Source organism: Drosophila montana, unplaced genomic scaffold, assembly GCF_035044405.1.
Source record: "Drosophila montana isolate Dmon_TW-CO22-7 unplaced genomic scaffold, ASM3504440v1 contig_312_1, whole genome shotgun sequence".
Classification (NCBI taxonomy): domain Eukaryota; kingdom Metazoa; phylum Arthropoda; class Insecta; order Diptera; family Drosophilidae; genus Drosophila; species Drosophila montana.
In genome coordinates, this window is record NW_026998009.1 from 1,096,686 (window position 1) to 1,121,645 (window position 24,960).

Below are 24,960 nucleotides of genomic sequence, written 5' to 3' on the forward strand. Positions count from 1 at the left end.
GTGAGCTGTTTTCTCTGCAACGTATTATTTTTTTTTCCTGAATGAGAACTTTATTTGTTTGGAGGCCCCGTTTCTCGTGTCAAAGTTCAATTAATTCAATTAAATTATATGTGTGCGTGTAGGTTTTATATGGCCCGACGCATGTGAACCCATCCATCAATTTACATAAAATGAACACGCTCTCGTTTAAATATCAGAAAAATAATAGTTTAGGTTACTTTGCCAAATAAAACATATACCAATTCTACATACATACATATATAAATACCATATATTGATGTACATTTAAGTTTTACGCTTAGGTTAGGGAAATGTCTGCTGGACGAGGATGCTGGCTTATTCCGGTGGCGTGTTGTCGTGTATCCACTCCTGGAAGTAGACCAAGCTCGTGTATACGCTGGGTATGCGAAGTCCGCCGCAGTTGTCTGAGCCAAAGGACATGATGCCGATCTGCAACAAATACAATCAGCTACGAATTCATGTCAGTCAGTTAATGACAGGTAGTATACCTGTGAGAAGATGCCGTTCTCTTGGATGAACAATGGCGCACCGCCAAAGCCTTGACAGACATCCTTGCCCTCGCCGCCGGCGCACATCCATTGGCCCTCAATTGAATTGGGCGATTCGAGTGCGCCCGTTGAGCCATAGTTGCGCAGGCACAGATCCCAGCTGGTCAGCGGTACGTCCAGATGCGACATCTCCGGCTGGCGTATGCTCGACGTGGACATCTTGCCCCAGCCGGCAATGGTCGCCCGCTTGCCCACCACCAAATTGGCGCGTGTCTTCTGCAAACAGATCGGCTGGGTGGCCACTGCAGCGGGGCACGGGGAGAGAAAAACAGATCAAATCGGTTCAGTTGCAATTTGACTTTGAATGCAGCAAACACGTATCGGCCATTAAAGGAAAAGGAGGCTGGTCTCCGGCTCGCAACGTTGGCCTTATTGATTGCCCTCACGCTCACGTACGCCTATAAAATATTATAAAGCCATAAAGCCACCTGCAAACAAGCTGGCCAACAATTAAGGTAACGCCCCCTGATGGCTGCGGTATTTTGATTTTCGTAGCTAATGTGCTGTTTACGAGTTGCCTGCACCTCGACGCTGCTGGCCCTTATTTGTTCAGATCGCAATGATATTGACGCTTTAAGATTCAATTTAAATTTATGATTTTGATGAAAACATCCGAAGGCTGTTCGCATAAGATGCATTCCTTTCGCACAAGACGCTCGAACGTGAACTTAAAACAAGTATATCAAATCACAACTATCAAAACGTGAATTATATGTCTTATAATTTCAGGGCGAGGGTCGAAGATCATAGGAGTATTGTAAGAAGACAACGTGTATTTATATAAATATAACCATTTAAAAAAAATCAATTAAAGTTTTCATATACTTGGTGTTCGTTAAGAAATTGCAATTCAAACTAATCTCAACACAGAGGTAAAACCTAAATTAAATTATTTTATGAAACAGCACATTCAGAAATACAAACTTCAAGAATCGGATGCTCAATATTCGGATTGCAATCGTTAGATAATTATAGTACTGAAAAAACCAAAGATCTATTGCCTTTGTTTTTAGATCTTATAGTAATCCTATTCGTAAAGTTCTTTTATAGAACTGTCATTTTACATTTCTGGACTTTGGAAATTTCCAATCCAGCTTATGGTATAGAAGTATTTTTTTTATTTTGCCCAAAAAAAATGTTATTAATATTTTATCCTAAATAATTATTGCTATTAGTATCGTCTTTACTGAATGGTTCAATTTAAGAATTTTAAGCAGCGAAGACCTAACCTCAAATCCAGGCTAATCCAAAGTCCAAGCTTATTGAAGTGTGTCTAAAATCGAAAACTAATATTGGGTAGCCGGCTAACGGTTGATCCGCGTTTAGCCTATTACTTGCTAGACTAAACACACGCCAGAGCTTGTCGCTGGCCAATTAAGTTAACCCCGGAACCCCTCCCCGGAGCGGGCAATGGAAATGGAGCCCTAACCTCAAATTAGCAAACATGCAATATATGTACATATAAGAGTCGTAGTTGACATTATTGAACTTGGCTGCGAGTGCGAGTCGAAAATAACACAGAGCAAAACGATTTTTAATTAACGTTGACACTGCGAAGCGTAACCAGCCCTCAGTCCGAGTCGCCCGGCCCGTACCGGCCCCTCCCTGTTCCCTTTCCCCTCGCTTACCCGAGTAATTGAGCGGTGTTTTGAGCACCAGCAGCGCAATGTCATGATGATATTGGCCTTGCTTATAGTCTGGATGCACAATCACATGGCTGATCGCATGATTCACAGACCGTGGTGCGCAGAAGCCAGTGCTGGCGCAGTCCGGATCACTGGAGGTGTCATACTCGCCAACGCGCACCGATGAGCTGCAGGCGAAAGTTTAGATGCACCGCGATATACACATATATGTACATACAGATATATATATGGACACAAGCGAATATATAACGATTGGCATACTTACAGCCGGTGGCCATCGGCCTTGGCCAACGCACAATGGGCGGCGGTCAGGATGACACGCCGGGCAATGATCGATCCTGCACACGGATAGGCAAAGGCGCCCGTGCTTATGTCTGCAATGGGCGACTTAAAGACAACCGATTTCGATCAATTAATTGATTGATATTCACTTACGCTTAAAGCCCACGCGAGCCACAAAAGGATACGAGCCGAGTCCCTTGTAGAAATGTCCCTGCACAAGCGACTTGCCGCACACCTGATTCTTCTCCAGTGGACTGCTCGGGCAGCACACGTAGGGCATCTCCTCGCCACCGCCGCAATAAAGCGACTTGTCGCCGTAATAACAGTTCTTCGCCACCTCATAGATCATTGCCGTGCAGTCGTGCAGCGGCGTACACTCGGTGCCAAAGGAGCACTCCGTATTCGTGCCCTGGCCACCAGCGTAGGAGCGAGCGGCCACCGAGTGGGAAGCACTCGAATTCCCATTGGACGCTTTTGCATAGGACGGTGGAATAATTAATTTCTCTGTGGAGCAGTAAAAATATTTTTAAGGATTCATATCTATCTAATTTTATGCCTGATAAAGGATAAAGGATGTGTTATAAAATGATAACAAGGATTTGGCATGATTCGGATATCTTTTTCTCTATTTGCTGAATACCCAAGAATTAGTTTAAATATATATTAATAAATTTAAATATATAGCACATGCATCTTAGTTTTTTACAAGGATAACTACTAGAGTAAAAAAAAATTCTTAATATTTCCTTGGTTAGAACTGAACTAATGAAAACCTACCAAATTCACCGGCTTCTGTTCGGATAAGAGCAAATATATTATAAAATATGAATAATCGGTAAAGCGATCGCATTGCTATTACACTGGGCAAAACACTTGCGTTATTCAAAAATTTTGTATATGGTATATCACAATAAATAGAGCTCTTGTCGTAACTCCCGTTCCAGGTAAAGTTCTATTACTTCCGATCCGTGCGCGTTCACACAACTTTTTCGACTAAAAGCACACAACGTTGGACCTGGCCAGTAAAGATCGCGCCGCCAAATGAAAACGAAATTTTATGGCCAGTTGTGGGAAGGGGGAGGGGGGGGGGTGGGCTGGCTGCTGCTGTCGGTTACTAACTGATTTTTATGACAGTTTGGTCTCAATTCGCGACCATTTCCAGGCTGTCGTTGTGTTTATTTATTTGTAGATAGTTTCTATGACTCCGATAGCCGGGCACGCAGATGGCTAAAATGTGTTTAAAATGTGTGATATGTGGATCATATGTGCGGTCATTAGTTAGTTAGATGTTAGCGGCTTTTATGCATGTGGCTAGTTGCAGTTTGTATTATTATTATTTGCCCGCCACACATAATAGAAATGTGGTTGGCACTTACATACATCTGGGTATATATATAGGTATATATATATTTGTAGGTTTATAGATGTTATAGATAGACAAGTCTATGGCTGACAAGGCGGGGCAAATGATGCGGCAGTTAGTTGCACTTTTTTTTTTGCAATTGTTAACAATTTATAAGCTATGCATTAAATGATTATTTAGAATTCATTCGACATTTGAAAATTAATTTCGGTTTTCGTACTACTTCTAGATACAACTTTAAATAAATAGATAGAAAATTTGAAGTACAAATATATTTAGACTATATTTAAAGCAAAAGGAATGTAAATATATTTATGGAAATAAAGATTTGCAAATATTTGTAAGACTTATTTGGAAATTTTTAAATAATTGCCAACTGGCAAAAAAAAAGTAGCTAATAATAATATATGAGTTCTGAATGTTGACTAGGTAAAACTAAGCTATGAAAGCAGAATTTATCTAAGGTCTAAGGCGCGTAGCTTATTTTTATTTTTTTTTTAATATTGACACAGTTTCCGCTTTATCTTTTTAAATAGTTATATCTATTAGATTGGAGAAGTTCTTTTTAATAAAATGAAAAATTGTTTGATTGTAGCGCACATTTCACTTCCAATCAGCCGAAACTTTCTTCGGGCTGCGAGTGTGCTGTTATTTAAGTTAATTTTACTTTTGTTTTTTTTTTTTTTAATTATAATAAAAATATTATGAATGAGATCATTTTGATTTGATAAGCGGCCGACTGACCAGAGAGAGAGACGGTTCCACTTTTTTAAGCATGAAAACAAGCGCGACATTAAACGCACATTAAAATGTTTTATTGCACAAACAACAACAAATGCACGTTAATATATGTACATATGTGTGTATATAGGTGTGTGTGTGTGTGTAGAGATATACTATATGTGCATTAACAAATGCTTGTACTAAGCCAATTTGTTTTCTTTTTCGGTTGTATTTAATGGTGCATTTTACTTTCATTGCGATTAACATCATTTATCGCGCTTTTACAAAAAAAGAAAAACGAACGACTGCTGGAAATGATTTACACTTTACTATGGACACGTTTTTAACATCCGATAAGTGTATATCACTCAGTTTGTTTCATCGCCGCTGTCCAGCAATTGGTCGTCTTCCTTGAGCTCCTTGTCCTGGGCTGCCCCATTGCCGCCGCCCAGCTGGGCCAGTGCACTGCGCACTGCGTCCTCGTAGTAATCACAGCGGGCGGACAAGCTGGAGCTACAACTCACGCTGGACACGATGCTCGACAGGCTGGCACTCGACTCGCTGGCATTGTTCTCCATGGAGGTGCTGCTTTGCGCACCGGACAATTGTCGTCGGCGCTGGCGCTGCTGTTGCAGTGCGTCATACACGTAGTCATAGTCATAGGTGCCCTCGGGCCTGGCATGGAGCGGAATGGGAAAGTTGTGCAGCACCTGGCGGAATACCTCATAGCGATCACGTAACTGAGCGTCCACCTCCTCGCTGCGTCGCTCCTCGGACTGCAAAGAGTGCAGTACCGAGTACATGAACACGCGATTGGCAATGTGGCAGTCGGGCAAGAGGCTACGCTCCACTCCCTGATTGGGGCACATGCCGATGACCGGGTGGGTACCAGACACAAATACCGTGGTCGGGGCCTGAATATGAATGCAATAACGCCTTTCTTCTGCGGACAGCTAACTATTTTTTACAAAAACAAAAACTTCAATTTAAAACGAGCGGTTAATTTTTCATATACATATATTAACTAAATCAACACACGAAATAAACTGGGGCAGCTTTGTAAAAATATTACATAATTAATTCAAATTCTAAAGCATAAAACAATGCCAACTAAAGCGCTAAACATAAAAAAATAAAAAAACTAACATTCAATACAATAAATAAAGGCGGAAGTATAACCATTATTATTACCGTTACTGCGCTCCATTATCCGAGAGTAATTCGTTTTAATTGACTGAATATAATAAAAATAAATGATCAATTTGATTATAAAATGAAAATATGCATATTCTACAATTTAACTTGTTTGCATTTTTAATGACATTTCAAAATAACGATACTTCTCTGGATTAAGCATATTTTTTAATATTTTCTTCATCGTTATTCAAAGCGAATCTTTTTCTCTTCTATCTCAGATTTGGGTATCTTGTATCTAACTTACATCCCCATCTTCCTAATAAGTCATATACCCATAAGTCTGTACATTTTTGCAACATTTTTATATGCCATTAAACCCTAAGTACAGTTAAATGCCATAATGGACAATAACCGTGCTTAAACTGCCATAAAATTGTCGAAATAAGTGAAATTAAACAGCGTATCCACATTTTATAGTACTTAGTTGTGTTATACTTTATTGAAATACAAAATGTAATCGAATGTTTAGGCATTTAGGCATAAATGGAATATTTGTAATGAATATTCAATTATAACAAAAAAGGATAGCAATACGTGCGTGATTAACGCCAGAAAGGACACACGTAATACTGCTCATAAATAACTATTACAAACACAAACAATGGGGCATAATTTAAAAAAACGTTGGGAAAAGAAAAAAAAAATTTAATTGAAAAGAAAACAATGTATAAATGCATGTAATTATGCATGTATTGATGCTTAAACATTTAGAAAGACAGTTATGGGACAATGATCGCTGCCCAGGCAATGGCTGCGCATCACATTGTCCACGATGCGGGAGACAAAACGCTCCGAGACAATGCAGTAATCCAAACGCCAGCCAACGTTTCGGGCACGCGCATTGGCCATGTAGGTCCAGAAGGTGTACGCACTGGTGCGCTCCGGGTACAAGTGCCTGAAGGTATCCACATACCCAAGGGCCAGTAAATCAGTCATCTTCTCACGCTCCTCCTTGGTGAATCCAGCGTTACGTGTGTTATTCTTTGGATTAGCCAAATCAATCTCTGTATGCGAAACATTCATGTCGCCACAAATGACAACGGGCTTTAGTGCATCCAATTTTTGTACATACGCCTGGAAAAGTTGCTCCCAGCGCATGCGCATCTCCAAGTTGACCAGCTTGCGACCCGAATTTGGCACATACACATTGATTAAATAGAATTTCTCATACTCGGCGGTGATCATGCGTCCTACATCATCAAACTCCTGATTGCCAATGCCATATTCCACATTTATGGGCATTATTTTGCTGTAGATGGCCACGCCCGCATAACCGCCGGGCATGCAGAGCCAGTATGGATGGTATCCGGGCAGACGCGTCATCTCATCGGGTAGCTGATCGTTAACGCATTTGGTTTCCTGCAAGTGAGTTGTTATATTTGTTAAAAAGGTTTTTTTTGATATTCTTTGATATAAATTTGTGTATGGTAATACCTGTAAACAAAATATGTCAGGCTCTTCAAAGTCCACAAACTTTAGACCATCTTTCTTCAACCAGGCGCGCAAACCAGCCACATTCCAGCTAGAGATTTTCAAGTTGAATGGCTTGTCCGTTGGCGACGTGAATAGACTTTTCTCATAACTTCCAGCAGACTCTGCCTCCACCTTTTGTGTTGCTGCTTTTTTGGCCTTGGACGCTGGAAAACAAAAGTTAAGCACATTTTGCAAACTTTTCAATACCGCACCGCCACAGCCGGGCTCCATCAACGTACTTATTGAGCCGTCAGCTGCATCGGCTGAAACGGCATTACCATTCTCTTCAGCGCCTGCAGCTGGTCGCTTTCGGCCGCGTGCTGCAAAATAAAAACGGCTATCTGGAAGCTTGCTAGAATGTGCAATTTTTTTTTACATACCTGGTTTGCTCGCTGGCACGTTTAGTTCCTCCAGCTCTATATTCTCGTTGACTCTCTTTTGCGTACGCTTTTTGCTGGTTGCTGGGACATCCACACTTGGCAGATCCTCCGGTGGCTGATTAGTTGCTGCTTTCTTGCCGCGCTTTTTGGCCGGCACCTCAACATTTTCATTGTTGCCCTTTGCTTGCTTGGTGCGCTTCTTGTTTGCTACCTGTGTTTCCGGTTCTGGCTCTGGATCGTCCTCTGCCTCTAGCACCTCAGCGATTTCTGTGTCTGCCAAACGCTTCGTACCGCGCGCACGTTTTGTTGTTGCTGTTTTTATTGTTGATTCTTCAACTGCGACTGCAACGGCCTTTTTAGCTCTGCCCTTGGTCCCAGGCGCAGTCAATTCTTTTTTAGCACGTCCCTTCACTTGCTCGGCTTGTTCGGCTGACTCGGTAACAATTTTTTTCTCTGGCTCCTTTTTGCGTCCGCGCGCTTTTGAGTCTGCCTCCTTGGTCGGTGCGGCAGCGATAGCGGCCTCCTCGTTTAGGGATGTTTTTTCTTTCTTCGCGCGTCCTTTACTTACTTCAGGATCTTCCGGTACTAAGGTTTTCTCTTTTTTGGAGCGTGGCTTTGTTGCCTTAGTTTTCGGTTCGTCATTGACCTCTGTAGCCAATTTCTTGGCGCGACCTCTTGGCTTAGGCGGCTCTGTGTCTTCCACAATGACTTCTACCTTTTCAGCGGGCTTTCTTTTGGTCCGCACCGCCGGCTTTTTTGCAACAACTTCAATTTCTTGTGCATCATTTACTTCCCCAGCAGCCGTAGCAGCTGGCATTTTCTTGCTGCGCGCTTTGCTTTTGGCTGCCGGTTTAGTATCATTTGCGACGTTAGCGGCCCCCTCTTCTGTTACAGTCGAGGATGAAGCATCGTTGCCATTTGTTACAGGCAATTCCGACGGTGTTGTTTTTTTTGCAACTTTCGCGCGAGGCATATTTAAACAATTATTTTTTTGTTGTTGTTGTCGATCAATATTTTGATCACGAAATTTCCAACAATGTTTATCGCTTTCTGCTTACTTTGAAAATGCGGCCAATGCCAAAAACAACCGACCATTAGCTCTGCGCGGGCAATGGCAATGCCATCCCAAGCCGGCACCTTTTTTTAGCCCGCGTGAAGTTGGCAGCAAAACATCGATATAACCGATTGCAGAATTTGAAGAAATAAATAATTGACTTCTAAATAGGGTTTTTTCTCCTCAAGTTTGCTTGAAAAATGTGGTTTTCCTTCATGGAATATTTTTCGGTTCTACATTTATGCTGTCAAGTAATATACACAAGTACTTTATTTAAAAAAATAAAATTAAATAACAAACAATAGCCATTGTGATTTGCATACCAGTCCCCGTGAAAGGGCGATATCGATATATACAAAAAATGAATCTGGAAACAGTCACGGCAAGCCAACTACCGATAACATCGATTGTGTCATCGATTGTTTTTTCAGCACTACCCGCTGCATCTTTTATTTAAGTTTTTACCTATAAATAATTCGTTTTGGCAACAATTTTAAGTGTTTTTGGTGTAATGAGCGTATAAATTAAACTGCGCTAAGCAGCATTAAACAACAAAGCGCACAAGTCAGCTCAAATTATTAAGTGGATTTGCATCAGCAGTCATCATCGAAACAGCATCTCGCAAAAATGCCAAGCGAAATAATTACACTGCAGCTTGGGCAATGCGGCAATCAAAGTGGGTACAATTTGTAGATTGTTGCGTTCTTGTAATTTGTGACATCATATAACATTTTTTAGTTGGCTTTGAGTTTTGGAAGCGGCTCTGCTTAGAACATGGCATCTCACCGAGCGGCGTTCTTGAAGAATTTGCCACCGATGGCATGGATAGAAAAGATGTTTTCTTCTATCAGGCGGATGATGATCATTATATACCGCGGGCAGTGTTGCTGGATTTAGAGCCTCGCGTTATTAACACCATTATGACATCGGCTTATTCCAAGGTAAGTAGCCAACGGAAAAGCTTCTTTAAGTTTAAAAGAAAAAAACATATCTGTTTTTGGTTAGCTGTACAATCCTGAGAACGTGTACTTGTCTAAACATGGCGGCGGTGCCGGCAACAACTGGGCTTCTGGCTATAGCCAAGGAGATAAATTGCAAGAGGAAATCTTTGATATAATCGATCGCGAGGCAGACGGAAGCGATTCGCTTGAAGGTTTTGTGCTTTGTCATTCGATAGCAGGTGGCACTGGGTCGGGAATGGGATCATTTCTTATGGAACGCCTGGCAGATCGTTATCCCAAAAAACTTATCCAAACTTACAGCGTCTTTCCAAATCAAGATGAAATAAGCGACGTTGTCGTACAACCCTACAACTCGATGCTCACGCTTCGCCGCCTGACCACTGCTGCAGACAGTGTTGTCGTGCTGGACAATACGGCTCTCAATCGCATTGCCTGCGATCGTTTGCACATACAAAACCCAACCTTTACACAAATTAATACTCTAGTCTCAACCATAATGAGTGTTAGCACAACAACTCTGCGCTATCCATCCTATATGAACAATAATCTCATTGGCCTGACGGCGCCATTAATTCCAACACCACAACTGCACTTTCTGATGACTGGCTACACACCGCTGACCAGTGATGCTAATCTTAGCAATCATGTAAGTGTACTGTATTACTTCCAGCCAATTAGAATTTGACCGGACATCTGACTTGATTGCGTGTCCGAATTTAAATAGAAAATGGCAATAATGTTTACTATAACTTCGCTGTAAATCATAACATAATTACTTTTAGCATAATCCATTGTCTTCGCACCAGGCCGTTAACGTTCGGAAGACCACCGTGTTGGATGTGATGCGGCGTCTCCTGCAGCCAAAGAACATGATGGTGTCGACAGGCCCCGACAAAACTAATCATCACTGCTACATATCAATACTAAACATCATACAGGGCGAGGTGGATCCCACACAGGTGCACAAATCGCTTCAGCGTATACGAGAGCGCAAATTAGCGCAGTTTATACCGTGGGGGCCAACTTCTATACAGGTGGCATTATCACGTTCCTCGCCCTATGTGCAAAGCAGCCACCGAGTTTCGGGCTTAATGCTGGCCAATCACACGAGCATTTGCTCATTGTTTGAGCGCACCTTAAATCAGTATGACAAGCTGCGAAAGCGTGGCGCTTTTCTGGATCAATTTAGACGCGAGGACATCTTTAAGGATGATTTGAATGAATTGGACGAGTCCAGAGAGATCGTAGACGGCCTCGTCCAAGAGTATGAGGCGGCAACACGCACGGACTATTTGCAATTTTCAGCGAATAGGCGTGGTGCCAAAATTGAAGGAGCAGGCGATACAAAATCAGAAGATACTAAGTCGTTAAACAGCGCAGATCTTTGAGTAATTAAGCCTTGTGCCATTTATGTGCCATGGTCAAGAAACCAAGTATTCTACACTTGCTCGAATATACATGTGTGTGTTTAATTATTTATTAATTATTGACACGCAAGGATTCTAAATCCTTCAAGTATTTATACAGCATAAATTGTTTTAAGTATCTAATATGTTCGTGTGTATTCCTGTTAATAAGTACACTGTCTGTATTTAACAGAACCGTTTCTGCACATGTTTTCATTTATTGCTAACTAAAATGTGCTCTAATAAAGTTAGTTGCAGTTAGAAACTCCCGAGAGCTCTATTCTTTGTTTTAAGTGTAATAACAGTTGGCGCAAGCTGATTAAAGATAATGGGCCGGATACGGGAAAGATAATCAGCAGTCAAATGCACTTGTTTTTTTAGCATTAGCTTTAAAATATAATATAATGCTTTATATTTGGTCTGAAGGTCAACAATTATGGAATGGCATAAGCAAACATACGAACAATCTTCGCAAAAAACAATTAGTATACGGCCGTTTCTTTCAAATTTGTTGGGAGGTAATTTCTTTAGTAGATGTGGTGGTTCGTCGATATATTACTGTGTTTATATTTAACATGTGAATGATTGGCTCTTTTAGCCAATTTTATTTTTCAATATATTTGCGTTATTTCGTTGCGCACGAAATTTCGTTACCTGATCTCATTGTACATTTTTTGAATGGAAAAGAACAAGTAAGCTTTCAAAATTAAATAAGTTTGCGCTGTTAATAACATTACGAAAAATGTTATTAGCCTTTTTTTTTTATTTGGAATGTTGCTGCTATTCCAATTGTTGATTGAAAAATGCATTGTTTATTTAAGCACCACTTTAATGGCGCCAAATACACCTGTTGCTGATGCAGAAAACGGACCAAAAGCACAAATCTCTACCTTCGCCGTGCTGGACTTGGAAACATCGAATTTGCCTGCATTTAACAATAATCGGGTTAGCATCACCGAACTGTGCATCTACGCCTTTGATCCTGCCGTCTTAAAAGACAATGTGGAACCAGAGGAGTCGAAACCACTTGACGAGTTGACGCCACCCTCGACTAAAGCTATACCCTTTCCGCCGAGAGTGCTGCACAAGCTGAATTTACTTTTCCAGCCGTCAATGACTGTACACCCAAGCGCCGAGAGAATCACAGGTCTGAGCTGTAAATGAGTCATGCATGGAATTAAAATATATTATATCACCCCTATGGCAGGCTTAAACAACTACATTTTGGAACGCGAATCCAAGCTGGACGAGAACGCGGGGCAAATGATACTGAGATTTTTGGAGCATTTACGCCCTCCTGTTTGTCTTATAGCACATAATGGCTGGGCATTCGATTTTCCTATTATAAAGCAAGCGCTTGACAAGCTGAATATTAATTTGCCAGCATCTACGCTTTGCGTGGATTCGTTGCGTGCCTTTATGGAAATCGACGATAAGCGAAGCGATGAAATATTTGTGGAAAACGTTTTGCCTACCGATATCAAGATTGAACCGGAAATTCCAGCCAGTACGTCGATTTGCGAGCCACCCGCCAAAGCAATCGACTGGCAGACAGTGAACGAAACCACACCGAAGCGTCCAATCCTGAAGGGTGCGGTAGCAACTCGTAAACGCCAGCTGTTGAACGATGACAATTGCAATAATGATATAGAAGCTGCCAAACGAGCACCCCGAGATATAACCGCCCGCCGCCAACTGTTTGCTGGCTTGAAATGTGCTCAAACCAAACGTATTCCACCCCGCGGACGCTATGGATTAGCCCATCTGTTCGAGCGCACATTTGAGAAATCTGCAGCAAATGCTCACCAGGCCGAGGCAGATGTAAATATGCTCACAAAGCTCATCCAATGCTACAGTGTGGACTTCCTAGCCTTTGCCGAGGAGCAAGCAATTCCATTCGCTAATGTCGTCCCAATTGGTGGCAGGTCACCTAGTTCTTAGTTGTTGTATTTAACATGTTTGCATGATAATCTTAAATATGTTGAGGGTTTTTAAAAGCAAAAATTGTAAATGTAATTTTAAAAGTGCTATATATTTTTATACTTGAACATTTTGCTGAGATCATAAATAAGCATGTAGAATTATAATAATAGTATATTTTATAAATTTTGATTTTTCGAATATTCCCTTTTTTTTAATATCCGTGGACACAATAGGATAGATCTGGTGAATTGATGTAGGTAGGTATTTCTGGTGTTAATAATTTTTACAACTTTTAAAAGTTCAAACAAAAGTTCAGTATTTTTAAAAGTTCTAATATACCTTTTCTTATTCAATATTTTGGACCTGTGAATTCCGTTTGTGGTACGTTGACAAAATATACTATTAACAAAATAAATATACTATTAACAAAATAAAACGCCCTTAATTTTATTAAATTCTCAATTACAATTAGAATCAATTCGTATTCAGTACAAAGAACAATTTTATCGATATTTATTCACTGTGTGCTCGAAATGGCGTACAGTCACAGTTATTTGTTGGCAACTCGATAACAAATCGGGTCACTGCTTCCAGTCAGCTGTTCCCAAACAAAGAATCAGAACAATTTACGTTGCAAAAAACAGCACACCAAAAGTAACAAAGATCAAAATACTAGTGTACCTATAAAGACAGTAAACTGAAATACGATTCATTTGTTGATAGTTACGCCATTTGACAAAAAGCACAATAACAAAAAGGAAGTGAACTATGAACTTGTCCTTCGCTGGCTGCGGCTTTCTGGGCATTTACCATGTCGGTGTGGCAGTGTGTTTTAAAAACTATGCGCCACATTTATTGCTGGAGAAAATCGGAGGGGCATCGGCTGGCTCTCTAGCCGCGTGCTGTCTGCTTTGCGATTTGCCACTGGGCAGCATGACATCCGATTTTTTCCGGGTAGTGAACGAAGCTCGCCGCCATTCGCTCGGTCCCTTCAGTCCCTCGTTCAACATACAGACCTGCCTGCTCGAGGGCCTACAGAAGCATCTGCCCGACGATGCACATAAGCGTGTCAATGGACGCCTACATATCTCACTGACGAGCGTCTATGATGGCCAGAACGTCATCATCTCGGAGTTCGAGTCGCGCGAGGAGGTGCTTCAAGCGCTGCTTTGCGCCTGCTTCATTCCTGGCTTCTCTGGCATTTTGCCCCCGCGTTTTCGCGGTGTACGCTACATGGACGGCGCCTTCTCGAACAACTTACCCATCTTGGATGAGAACACTATCACAGTGAGTCCGTTTTGCGGAGAGAGCGACATTTGTCCGCGTGACCAAAGCTCACAGCTGTTCCACTTCAACTGGGCCAACACAAGCATAGAAATCTCACGGCAAAATGTCAACCGATTTGTGCGTATTCTCTTCCCACCACGGCCAGAGTTCCTCTCAAAGTTTTGCCAGCAGGGCTTTGATGATGCCCTCCAGTTTCTGCACCGCAACAATCTAATCAATTGCCGACGCTGTGTGGCTGTTCAGTCAACCTTTGTTGTCTCCGAAACAGTAGCCCAGCCCCCAGAATTTGATCCAGAGTGTCGTGAATGTAAAAAGCATAGAAAGGTACGTAACAATTCTAGACTAGTAATATGTCAGTTTTCACAGAGAGAATGCTCCAACCAGAATTCCCGCACTAGGATATACATAGAGTACTATTTAAAAAAAGCAATTTCAATATTAATATATATTTCTTTATTTTTCTGCAGGACGCTTTGAGCTCAAATATGCCTCAGACAGTACTGGACGTAATACAGGACTACATTGAGCAGGCTAACAAGGGCTTGGCCAACTGGATCTTCAGGCATCGTGGCATTAAGCTGCTCTCGCTGCCAGCTACAGTACCCATGGACTTTTTGCTGGCGACAGTCTATAAAATAACCAGTCTAACTCCGAAGCTAACCAAGCAGATGCGACAACTTGTGTCGCAGCTAAATAATACCATTCAAATGCATCTCTTTAGTAAATTCCCGCTATACGACCAGCCACACTTCGACACCACAGGGCTGCTGCACTCCAGTCGTTTGTATGGACCGCGGGTATCGATACTGGTTGATGAATGGTGAGTCTTTCAAGGTGGCTCTTTCAAAATGTATTGGTAAAAAATGTGGTTATATTTACAGCGGTGCTACACCACTTAATGCGGATGTTGATAATTTTGAACATGTTCTCAAGATGAGCACGCACAATGACGCCTTGTATGCCTACTACTACACTGATAATAGCACAAACCATGTCAAAGTGACCGAAATATTTGATTTTGATGAGATGACGGAACACGGCCAGCTGGTTACAGATTTAGAGCTATACGAAGGCTCCGTCGAGGATCATCCCAATCCGCGTCAGCAGCATTCACATAATGCAGTTGTCAGCGAATGGAACGGCGTCGAATCGGGTTAGTATCAGTCGCTTAATTGTATTAGGTCACCATCATGCTTTATTGCCTCATTTAGATCCATCAAAAAATTTACTAAGCTGTTTCTTACAGTACAAATCATGCCTACCACACCCGAATTACACGATGTCGCCTTTTAAATCACTCGCACACGCACCCACACAGTTCCGAATTAGCTATCATAAACAAGCTAAACGAAAGTTCATATCATTGTCAGGTACATTTCATTAGGATTAGTTATATTCATTTGAATTTCACTTATTATTTAATCAATGTTTTCTGTTTATTAACTTTTACGATATTTATGCTGCATTACAGACTTTTTCATAGACTCTCAAACGCCACATTCGACAGAATTAGCCCTTGCGAGAGAGCATCATGATTCGCCTTACTTCAACACCTTCAATCTCGAACACAACTCGGCAGACTTGAATGATCCTCCGACTAATCAACCTTCGGCTAGCACGTCCATAAATAACAACGATTTGTGTATAGAAATTGAATGAGGGTCCCCAAACGAGAATCGAATTTGCATTTGTAATGCTACATTTCCAAAGCGGCTCCTAGCCAAGCGAAGAGCCTTATAGTTTCCGTTAGCTTATTATAATACTTATATATTAGTACGAAAACGTATGTATATGTAACTATGTAATTTTATTTTACATAAGCTCTGCTTCATCAATTTTTGAGATGCAGTGACTGCACATAATTAAACTTTGTTTTTTCTCAGATGTTCTCGAATATTGCAAGCTTTGAAAACATCAATGCTTATTGTCTTCTAATTAAAATATATATAATTAATAAAAATATACCTAATTTAATCTTTATTTAGTTTGTCATTAACATAGCTCAAATCGAGCTGGTTCTAATTATATGTTAGAAGGATTTATAATGGGTAGTCAAATTCCGATCAACCTGTTCAAATTGTAACAAGAACAAGAAGATCAAAGATTGCTCCTATGGCAAATGCACTGTCTAGTTGTAAGAACTAAAACTGCATTTTGTGAAGCAATGTATATTAAAGGCTTTACTAGAATACATATGCTCTCAAATACACATAGTAAAACACAATGCACCGGCAAAAAACAAATTGTGTTAATAAGTTTGGATGGCGTAGTTGATGCTATTTGGTCGTCAAATTACTTAAATTTAAATACGAGTATTAATTAATACCTTGACGGAAATACCTTTTTTGTACTGAAGACTACGCGGATACAAAAACCCAACTCAACTTACCGCTCTGAATAAAGAGAAATACCCTTAACCGAACTAGGTTAGATAATACGAAATGAAATCTTTGGATTTGGCAATTTGTTAATTCTTATTTTAATTATAAAATTCGTTGCACAATTCTTGCTTTCATCGTCCAATTGCATTGAATACTCAAAAATATGATATAATTCTTTATAATTTAATGATATACATATTTATAGACTTCAGATACTACAACATATGTTATATACCTATTTATTAGATTAAGAATAACTACAATACATACACGACTCCTCTAGCGGTTTCTCTATAAATATAGTGTATAAAAGTGCAGATGCACAAACATAAAAACGAAAACTTACACAATTTTTTAGTTTTTCCTCTTTTGGATATTTAACATAATTGCTTTATTCATTGTTGTGTTTATAAATATAGTGAGAATTTTTGTTATTTTCAAAGCTTTCAAAAGACTTGTTAAAGTGGCATATGCCCGTAATTAACTGTACAGTATAAAAAGGGTGTAAAGAACAAAACTTAAAGCCTATGCTTTATACAAGGGAAATTGTAAAATTATCTTATTTACGTGATTTGCCCGAAACGCCGACATGTACGCAATATGCGGTTCATATATAATTTAAATTTACAGTACAATTTATAAATAGCTGCTATATATTACTTGTACATATGTTTAGCTATGTATGTTTCCTAATCTGTCTCATGCGTTTTCTGATTGCTTGTAATTTATGTGTGTGCTTGTTTGCCTGCGTATGTAGGTGTGTGTGTGTTAGTGTGTTGCTCTTGCGTTGTGTCAAGATCGTAACGGAAAGACTTATTAAATAGCAGCGCCCGACACAGACACCACAGCCAAGCTTAAAACTAACCTATATGTATATACAATAACTAGCGACACTTGCTCCTCACGTCTGCGTACGTCGCTCGTACTCGCTGCGCCTGTAGTCAGCGGGATAGTCGCGCGGCATTACCGGATAGCCGCGTGATTCATTCCGATAGCTCGGGGGCGGCGGCGGCAATCCAGGTACCATGCCATTCTGCAAATAATAATTGGGCGGCAGGTAATGGCTCGAGTAGGCATGCGGCGGCAGGGCGGACGGGTATCTGCAAGGGAGAATCAATTAATCCACATTAATGGAAACAAATCTGAATATAGCCCTAGCTTCTAGCAATAAATTGTTAAGCTAACGACAATATACATATGTTAATAATTAATATCTCAACACGGATCTCTTTGCCTTGACCTCACACAATAAGAGCTACGAAGCAGAAATTTTACTGTAGTTACTTTTTGTGATGAACTTGCACTTGCACTTGATGGCTTTACAGATCCGATATTTAAAATCACTATCAGCTAAACTCACCTGCGCTTGTCTGGTCGTCGCTCGCGATCACGTTCGCGATGGTCGCGATGATATCCGCTACCGGCAGCACCTCCGCCTCCGCGAGAATATAGTGAATCGTAGCGTTCGCGTTTGTAATCAAAGTTGTATCTAAAAAAAGTTTGAATAAGTTTTTGAAAATGGATAACGTCTTGTATGTTATGGACATACCGATCACGTTGATGCCAACGGTCCATCTCTGCTGCGTAGCTCGAAGCCGCAGGCGGCGGCTCAAAGCGGCGACTACTGCCGACAGCTGATGGTGAGTTGAGACCCGAACGGCGCGCGCTACTTCCCTCGTAGCCACTTGGAGCCCCACCGCCCACACTTGCATAGTAGTCGTCGCCTCTATGATGCTTCTTGCGCTGATCTTCATGGCTGCCATGTCGTGTGGATGCCGAATCCATGTTGAGGCGCTTAAACGACATAGACTTAAGATTATCACCGATGCCAGCGTTGCTCATGGCCATGCCGCTGGCCTCCGCATCGTTCTCATCGCGTTTTCGTTTCAATGGCGAATCGTTGGCAAAACGGCGAGCTGACTTGTCCTCGGCAGGTGCACCTGAATAGCGTCCCTGACGCTCCTTATCCTTATCCTTGTCCTTTTTCTTCTTCTTTCCACTCTTGTCACGCTCCTTCTCCGCAGTGCCGCCGTTTTCCGTACGTGACCGTTTCGCTTTGCCGCCATCAACATCTGCCGCATTCGCGGCATCCTTTTGTGTCTGCTGTTTGAGGGCATGTTTGTAGATCTTGAACAGACGCTTTGCGTCCAGTTCCGTAAACTTGGACACAAAGTACCAGAGATTGCTGCGCCACTCTTTTTTTTCGGTTTCTCCGTAAGGCTGCAGACAAACGTCTATTTGCCGCCCAATCTGCAGTAGACAGTCACGTGTGTGCTGCAATTGATCCTGATCGGACAAACTGAGATCGGGCTGATCTAAGGCTTTGAGCGCTTTCTTCACCGGTCGCATCTTCTCCTTGCATTCATTGAAGATGCTGGGATCCAAATCACCCAAAACTTCAAGAGCTCGAGGCTCATTGTTGGCCGTAAAGTGCATGGGCTTGTTGCCATTGTTGTCGGATGCGCTTGATTTCTTACTGCGGGTTTTAGACTTTTTCTTTTTCTGTGCGTTGGCGTGCTCAGCCGCTGCTGCGGAGGCAGCAATAGGCGAGGCCACAACGCTGGTGCCATCAGCAGCCTGTCGTGAACTACTATCGCCCGGAAGCGAGGAGTTACCCTCCTCAGCAGCTCCCTCCTTTCGTTCCGGCGTGCTGACAGCTGTCGTGCTTGAGTTGAGGCTGGCTTTCAGTTTGCGCGGTCGCCGCTGGCGTCGCTGTTCGCCTTTGGTTAGCTCGACATTCTTCTTGATGATCTTGAGTAGATACTCGGCTCTAGACTGCAAGTGCTTGGCTTGTGGCTTGCGTGTGTCGTTGAGCAATATCTTCTCGCTAAGCTTGAGCGTCGGATCCAACTTCATTTGCTCCCAGGAGCCAATACCATATTGATAAATGCCGCGCAATAGATGGGTGTCTTCCTCGGCGCCCCAGTCAACATCAAAGTTGGCTGAACGAGTCTTAATGTTAAACGTCCACTGCTGTCGCTCGTGCGCTGAACTGGGCATGAGCTCATTAAGCGGCTGCAGCTCTTCCTCACAAGAAAGCAGCGTTTTGGCATTGAACGACACGCCGCCCAGTTTAACCGAGTAAGTGGCGCGGGTGCGTCGCTGTTTGTTGCCCTGCTGATCCTCTTCCTTGACAGTCTTGATTTCTTCCTCCTTGTGCTCGTCTAAGAACTGCACACATCGATCATGTAGCATCTCGCCAATCCGCTTCAGCTCTGCCAGCGGCTTCTCCTGCAGCTCCGCATCACAGGCAATCGCCTCCAGGCGCTGCAACGGCGCCGGAAACTTCTTGTAACTGCGTATGAAACGACGGAGCTCCGCATCTGTGAAGCCATTGATTTTCTCTTTCATTGCGGGACGTCCGCGTTTGCGTTGCCTCCCACTCCCCTCCTCACCACCAGCGCCACTAGCATCGGAGCCCAGCTCATAATCGGAATCGGCTGAATCGTCGCCCTGTTTGGAACGTGCGCTACCCTTAGCAGTGCCTCGCTTGGCGGCATCATTTTTATTGGCCGCGGCTGTTTTGCGGCGCGGCGGCAGGTACAAATCTTCCATTTCCTTGGCACGCGCCTGATCCTCAATGACCTTGCGAAAGCCCTCGGGTATAATGTCGTCCCAATCCTTACTGTCATCCTCTTCATCAGCTCCATGCTGATCCTTGCTCGCCGACTCGCTTGGCTCGTCCTCCTGGAAGGCAGCTATGCTGGCCACCTTGAAGGCCGAAAGCAGATCATCACCGGGCATTTCGGGGTCTTCATTGCGTGTCTCGGCGCGGCGCAAGATTTCATCAATATCGCAAACAAGCTCCTCCTCGTGCTCCTGCTCGTCCTTGAACAGCTCCTCTGCGCCAAATTTAAGTATGGCCGACAAGTCGTCTTTGTTAAAGGGATTGGAATTGGAGGAGTGACCATTGCCGCTTTTGTCTAGCACCGTTCGGCCTGTGGTATCCATGCGCTGTATCACCAAATGGTCGAGCACCATTTTTTGCTTGGCACGCTCCACAATTTGTTCCTCGACGGAGCGTGCCGTGACCAAGCGATATATGTTCACCTGATTCTTTTGGCCAATGCGATGGGCACGCGCCTGCGCTTGCAAATCATTCTGTGGATTCCAATCCGAATCGAATATAATGACTGTATCGGCTGTGGCCAGATTAATGCCCAAGCCGCCGGCACGTGTTGATAGCAAGAAGCAAAAGTCCTGGCTACCCTCAGCATTAAAGTGATCCAACGCCTGACGCCGCATCTCGCCCTTAATACTGCCGTCCAAGCGCTGAAATGAGAAATGTCGCTTCTGCAGATAATCGGCAAGCACGTCAAGCATGCGAACCATCTGTGAAAATATGAGCACACGATGGCCCGTCTCCTTAAGCCGACACAACAGTTTGTCTAACAGCACCAGCTTGCCGGAGCCTTTGAGCAGCATCTGAAGTGCCTCATCCTGCTGTAAACCGAAAAGCTCAAACTCTGAGGGTCGTATGAGCGCCGCATGATTACAGCACTTCTTTAGCTCAATGACAATATTGAGGAAGGTGGAGGTGGAGCCGCGTTTGCCTTTGCGAAGCGCATCAAAATTTTTGGTAAGTATCCACTTGTAGTACTGCTTCTGGAGCGATGTCATCTCCACCCGCAGTATTTGCTCTACTTTGGCAGGCAGCGATTTCTCCACATCCTTCTTAACCCGCCGCAGTATGTAAGGCTCCAGCTGTTGATGCAGACGCGTGTAGCCTTTGTCCTCGGCATTGCCATGTTGCAGCTCGAAGTTGTCCCATGTATCGAATTTAGTGGGCATAATGAAGTGCAGCAGAGCCCAGAGCTCCTTCAAGGAGTTCTGCAGTGGAGTACCCGTAATTAGCAGTCGATGATTCGTGTCAAACTCCTTAAGCGATTTGTACAACAGGGAGTCGTCGTTTTTCAGACGATGCGCCTCATCCACCAGCAATGCTGCCCATTGAAGCGTGCCCAGAAACTGTTTGTCCTTCAGCACAATCTCATAGGTGGTTAATATGCAATTGAATTTCAGTCTTTTGGAACCTTCAAACTGCCACTCGTATTGCTGTATTAGCTCACGGGACTTTACATCGCCCAGGTAAGTTACTACATTCATATCGGGTCCCCACAAATCGAACTCCCGCTGCCAGGCGGTCATTGTGCTGAGCGGCACCACACATAAAAATGGTCCATACAGATGATGAATTTTAAAGAGCGAATAGAGAAAGCATATAGTTTGTATGGTCTTGCCCAGGCCCATCTCATCGGCTAGTATGACAGAGTTCTCCTTGCACCACGAGTGCAGCAGCCAGTTCAGACCATCCATTTGGTAATCACGAAGTGTCAGTCCGTCCACCAGAAACTCGGGCTGTGACTTGATGCGCGAGAACTTGGGGCGATATTTGATCACACGACAGTGTCGCGATGGCGTCCACTTGGAGTTTTCTCGTTCGGTGAACTGCTCAACGCAACGTTGCCATTTCCTTAGCACTAGTGTTGCATCCTCCCACGTGGACTCCGCATAGGGCAGAGATTGCCATTTGCACAAAAACTCCTCGCTGCCGTCTTCGGGTTTGGTGCCCCGCGCTATTATACGGTCCACATTGTTGTAGGACTTAAGCAAATCATGCTGCAGCTCTAGCTGACACTCAAAGTAATCTATATCTTCGGGACCGGCATAACGACGCCAGTAAGCTGTGTCCTGCTCCTTCTTGATGAAGTTGTCCAGCTTTTTCATTCCCTTGGCCTTCATTTCGCGTAATGTCGTCTCCGACTCCCAGGTATTGTGTATGTAGCTCCAACCTTTCCATTTGATCAGGTATTGCACCTCCGCCAGTTCCGATGATTCATCGAAGCCCGCATTCGGATCGCAGCCGTTCTCCTCGATGGCATAAATGGTTGTCTGATTACCTGTGCAGCCCTTTTTTCCCACACGCTGCGCAAGTATTCGTTCAATGGTCTCACACTTTTCCTCCTCCTCAGCGGCAACCGCGCTCGCAGCTGCCTGACTCTCGTCGTACTCAAATTCCAACAGATCCTCGGAGTCGGTGGCCTCGTCCTCAGAGGCCTCTTTGTAACTAACAGCAGCGGCGTTACGACGAGTTGCGCAACTAATGTGTTGAATGGAAAATGAGTGAGAGCTTCATTATAATATTATTGGCTTACCGCTTGCTCGCATCATCATCGTCGCTGTCTTCCGAACTAAAGGACTTTACGCGGCGTCGCTGCAGCTGCTGTGATTGCTTGTTGCCGCCCGAGCGGGCATTGCACTTGCGTTTCTGTGCTGTAAATGGCGCCTCATCGCTATCTGCGTCGTCACTCTCATCGCTCTCCTCAGAGTCCCAACTGTGTATGAATAGATGCTTAAAAGGTTGCGCACAATGTTTTTAAAGTAATTCGTTTGAACTACTTTTTGAATAATCTACGAATCGAAAAGCAAATCATTGTGAGATGTCCTGATTAGCAATTCCTAACTGTCACTGGTAACATTTCGAGGACAATTTAAATTTTGTCTGACCTATTTACCTAAAATAGTAGAATAACAAAAAAATAACAGTATTTCTCCCAATTCTCAACGAATATGTACCGAATCTTTTTGTGCAGTTTGCTAAATAACGAATAATTACTATACAATTAATAAATAATAATAATACAATTTACTAACCAATTACTACATTAGGAAACTAACCACAAAAAGCTTAGGAGGACCTTTTACAAATGTCTTTTTAATTTATTTTTCTAGCTCTTCAAACTTAGTAACTGTAACCAAAACCGTAATATAATTTAAAAAAAAAGGCTTGACTGAATGTTAATCCCTATCAACAGGCTTAGCTGACAAACTAGATCTCCACAAATAAACTTACGTTTGGTTTTTCTTCTTCTTTTTGGTAGGTCGCTTGGATTTTTCAGCAGCAGGTGGCGGAGCTTTGCGCGGCTGTCGCGTGGATCGTTTGGGTCTGTAATCATCCTCCTCATCCTCCTGTCGAGTTAGGCAAAGCAAAAGAGCTCATGTTTTTGGAGCCACTTAATCAGAAGCTTGAAACTTACACTGCTGCTACTACTGCTAGAGGATGTGGGCGAGGCATTGTCAGAGCTATCACTGGCATCATCTTCATCGGCGCTGGCTTCGCTGGGGGCCTGCGTCTTTTGTGGCTGCTGGCCATCATCGTCATCATCATCATCGTCGTCATCGTCATCATCCGCGCCAGCCTTAGCCAACGTTGCGGCAGAGGTGCCCGAGGAGCTGCTGCTACTACTCGTGTGCAATTTGCTATTGTTGATGTTGTTGTTGCTTGGCGTGTCAGGCTCGCCGCCACCCTCCGCATCAGATTCGGAATCACTGGCGCTGGAACCGGCACTAGAGCTGTCGTCGTCGTTTCCATCCGTAAAGCCATTCGTTTTGGTATCTGCTTGAGCGGCCGCTGCTGTTGGTGGAAAACCCGCCACCGCCGTTTTGGCAACCGTTGGCTCCGGCGAGCTGCGTCCATCGCTGGAATTACCTGAGGAACTGTCTGAATCGGAGTCGGTACCGGAGGAGCCACTCCCACTACCGCTGCCACTGCCACTGGCTTCTTCACGTGTGTCATCTTGTTCGTCTGAGCCTATACTATGCGACGATTCATTGAGTGCCTATGTAAGAATAAAGAGCACGATTATATCCAATTTTATACAGAGAGCTTCAAGGGAGCAAACAAGTTTCGAAAATGTTAAATAGTAACACGCGTTCGAAAACCGTTTTATTCACAACGAAAAAGTCCACAATTTCACCGAATGTGCTTAAGAAAACACAACAAATTCAACTATTAAAAAAAAACTGAGTACACTATCATTCAAGGCTCGGTTTACAAATATCTGCAAGCTAACTTAATATATAACACTTCCAATTACTCATACAGATTGCATTCGTAGTCAACAGCTTATCCTGTCAAGAACAGATTTACTGCAATTAGGTTTAATATTCCTCTATGGAGTTTACGAATGAAGGTTAAACCAGGATTCATCGTTAGGTATCGCTACAGGATAAGGTATTATGCAAGGTATGACTGCATCTAATCTATATGAGCCCTTTTAGCGGCACATCCTTTGGTTAACCTTTAAGCCACCAATAATTCTGCAAAAGCAATTAGAAATTAAAAGAACTTACCACACACTGTTGGTTAAAGAGTATGGTACATGTTCGTAATATGTTCACACAAGAACTTAAATATGCACTTAATCCTGGCTAAGAATACGAGGTATCCTTGTATTATCGAAATAACCACAAAACGCTTAAAAATTGAAGGAGTTCTTGCAGTTGCCGCATCCGAAGATGTCAACAATGCCTT

The 24,960-nt window shown here is 43.0% G+C and overlaps 6 protein-coding genes across 10 annotated transcripts; 3 read left to right on the forward strand and 3 right to left on the reverse strand.

Annotated features, from left to right (window-relative positions):
* Positions 1-242: 242 nt before the first annotated feature.
* Positions 243-3,447, reverse strand: LOC135431112 (chymotrypsin-like protease CTRL-1). The gene is made up of 6 exons (XM_064686055.1): positions 3,275-3,447; positions 2,651-3,001; positions 2,481-2,589; positions 2,198-2,382; positions 510-811; positions 243-450 (listed from the first exon to the last, which is right to left on the reverse strand). Exons 1-6 carry the CDS (start codon positions 3,345-3,347, stop codon positions 337-339), a joined length of 1,134 nt encoding a protein of 377 aa, XP_064542125.1. The 5' UTR covers positions 3,348-3,447; the 3' UTR covers positions 243-336.
* Positions 3,448-6,432: 2,985 nt separating this feature from the next.
* On the reverse strand, positions 6,433-8,621 carry LOC135431119 (recombination repair protein 1-like). Of its 2 annotated transcripts, none has more exons than XM_064686064.1 (4): positions 7,634-8,621; positions 7,532-7,573; positions 7,215-7,417; positions 6,433-7,139 (listed from the first exon to the last, which is right to left on the reverse strand). In XM_064686064.1, exons 1-4 carry the CDS (start codon positions 8,604-8,606, stop codon positions 6,480-6,482), a joined length of 1,878 nt encoding a protein of 625 aa, XP_064542134.1. In that variant the 5' UTR covers positions 8,607-8,621; the 3' UTR covers positions 6,433-6,479. The 2 variants fall into 2 exon arrangements, with proteins under 2 accessions (XP_064542134.1, XP_064542133.1); XM_064686063.1 differs by having other exon boundaries at positions 7,493-7,573.
* A 475-nt stretch (positions 8,622-9,096) lies between these two features.
* Positions 9,097-11,199, forward strand: LOC135431120 (tubulin gamma-1 chain). Of its 2 annotated transcripts, none has more exons than XM_064686067.1 (4): positions 9,097-9,363; positions 9,426-9,628; positions 9,693-10,295; positions 10,456-11,199. In XM_064686067.1, the coding sequence occupies exons 1-4, from the start codon at positions 9,315-9,317 to the stop codon at positions 11,035-11,037; spliced, it is 1,437 nt and encodes a 478-aa protein (XP_064542137.1). In that variant the 5' UTR covers positions 9,097-9,314; the 3' UTR covers positions 11,038-11,199. The 2 variants fall into 2 exon arrangements, with proteins under 2 accessions (XP_064542137.1, XP_064542136.1); XM_064686066.1 differs by having other exon boundaries at positions 9,102-9,363; positions 10,432-11,199.
* A 412-nt stretch (positions 11,200-11,611) lies between these two features.
* LOC135431096 (uncharacterized) lies at positions 11,612-13,178 on the forward strand. Of its 2 annotated transcripts, XM_064686033.1 has the most exons (3): positions 11,612-11,747; positions 11,877-12,202; positions 12,263-13,178. In XM_064686033.1, the coding sequence occupies exons 1-3, from the start codon at positions 11,734-11,736 to the stop codon at positions 12,994-12,996; spliced, it is 1,074 nt and encodes a 357-aa protein (XP_064542103.1). In that variant the 5' UTR covers positions 11,612-11,733; the 3' UTR covers positions 12,997-13,178. The 2 variants fall into 2 exon arrangements, with proteins under 2 accessions (XP_064542103.1, XP_064542102.1); XM_064686032.1 differs by lacking the exon at positions 11,612-11,747 and having other exon boundaries at positions 11,818-12,202.
* Positions 13,179-13,587: 409 nt separating this feature from the next.
* On the forward strand, positions 13,588-16,239 carry LOC135431130 (1-acylglycerol-3-phosphate O-acyltransferase Pnpla3-like). 2 transcript variants are annotated; one of them, XR_010436728.1, is made up of 5 exons: positions 13,592-14,589; positions 14,733-15,085; positions 15,147-15,418; positions 15,512-15,635; positions 15,737-15,872. XR_010436728.1 is itself a non-coding variant. In XM_064686080.1 (4 exons), the coding sequence occupies exons 1-4, from the start codon at positions 13,747-13,749 to the stop codon at positions 15,922-15,924; spliced, it is 1,656 nt and encodes a 551-aa protein (XP_064542150.1). In that variant the 5' UTR covers positions 13,588-13,746; the 3' UTR covers positions 15,925-16,239. The 2 variants fall into 2 exon arrangements, 1 of the variants encoding a protein (XP_064542150.1); XM_064686080.1 differs by lacking the exon at positions 15,512-15,635 and having other exon boundaries at positions 13,588-14,589; positions 15,737-16,239.
* Positions 16,240-17,156: 917 nt separating this feature from the next.
* Positions 17,157-24,278, reverse strand: LOC135431065 (chromodomain-helicase-DNA-binding protein 1-like). Its single transcript, XM_064685982.1, has 6 exons — positions 23,684-24,278; positions 23,500-23,615; positions 22,802-22,981; positions 18,196-22,746; positions 18,007-18,135; positions 17,157-17,746 (listed from the first exon to the last, which is right to left on the reverse strand). Exons 4-6 carry the CDS (start codon positions 22,386-22,388, stop codon positions 17,548-17,550), a joined length of 4,521 nt encoding a protein of 1,506 aa, XP_064542052.1. The 5' UTR covers positions 22,389-22,746; positions 22,802-22,981; positions 23,500-23,615; positions 23,684-24,278; the 3' UTR covers positions 17,157-17,547.
* Between the last annotated feature and the right edge of the window lie 682 nt (positions 24,279-24,960).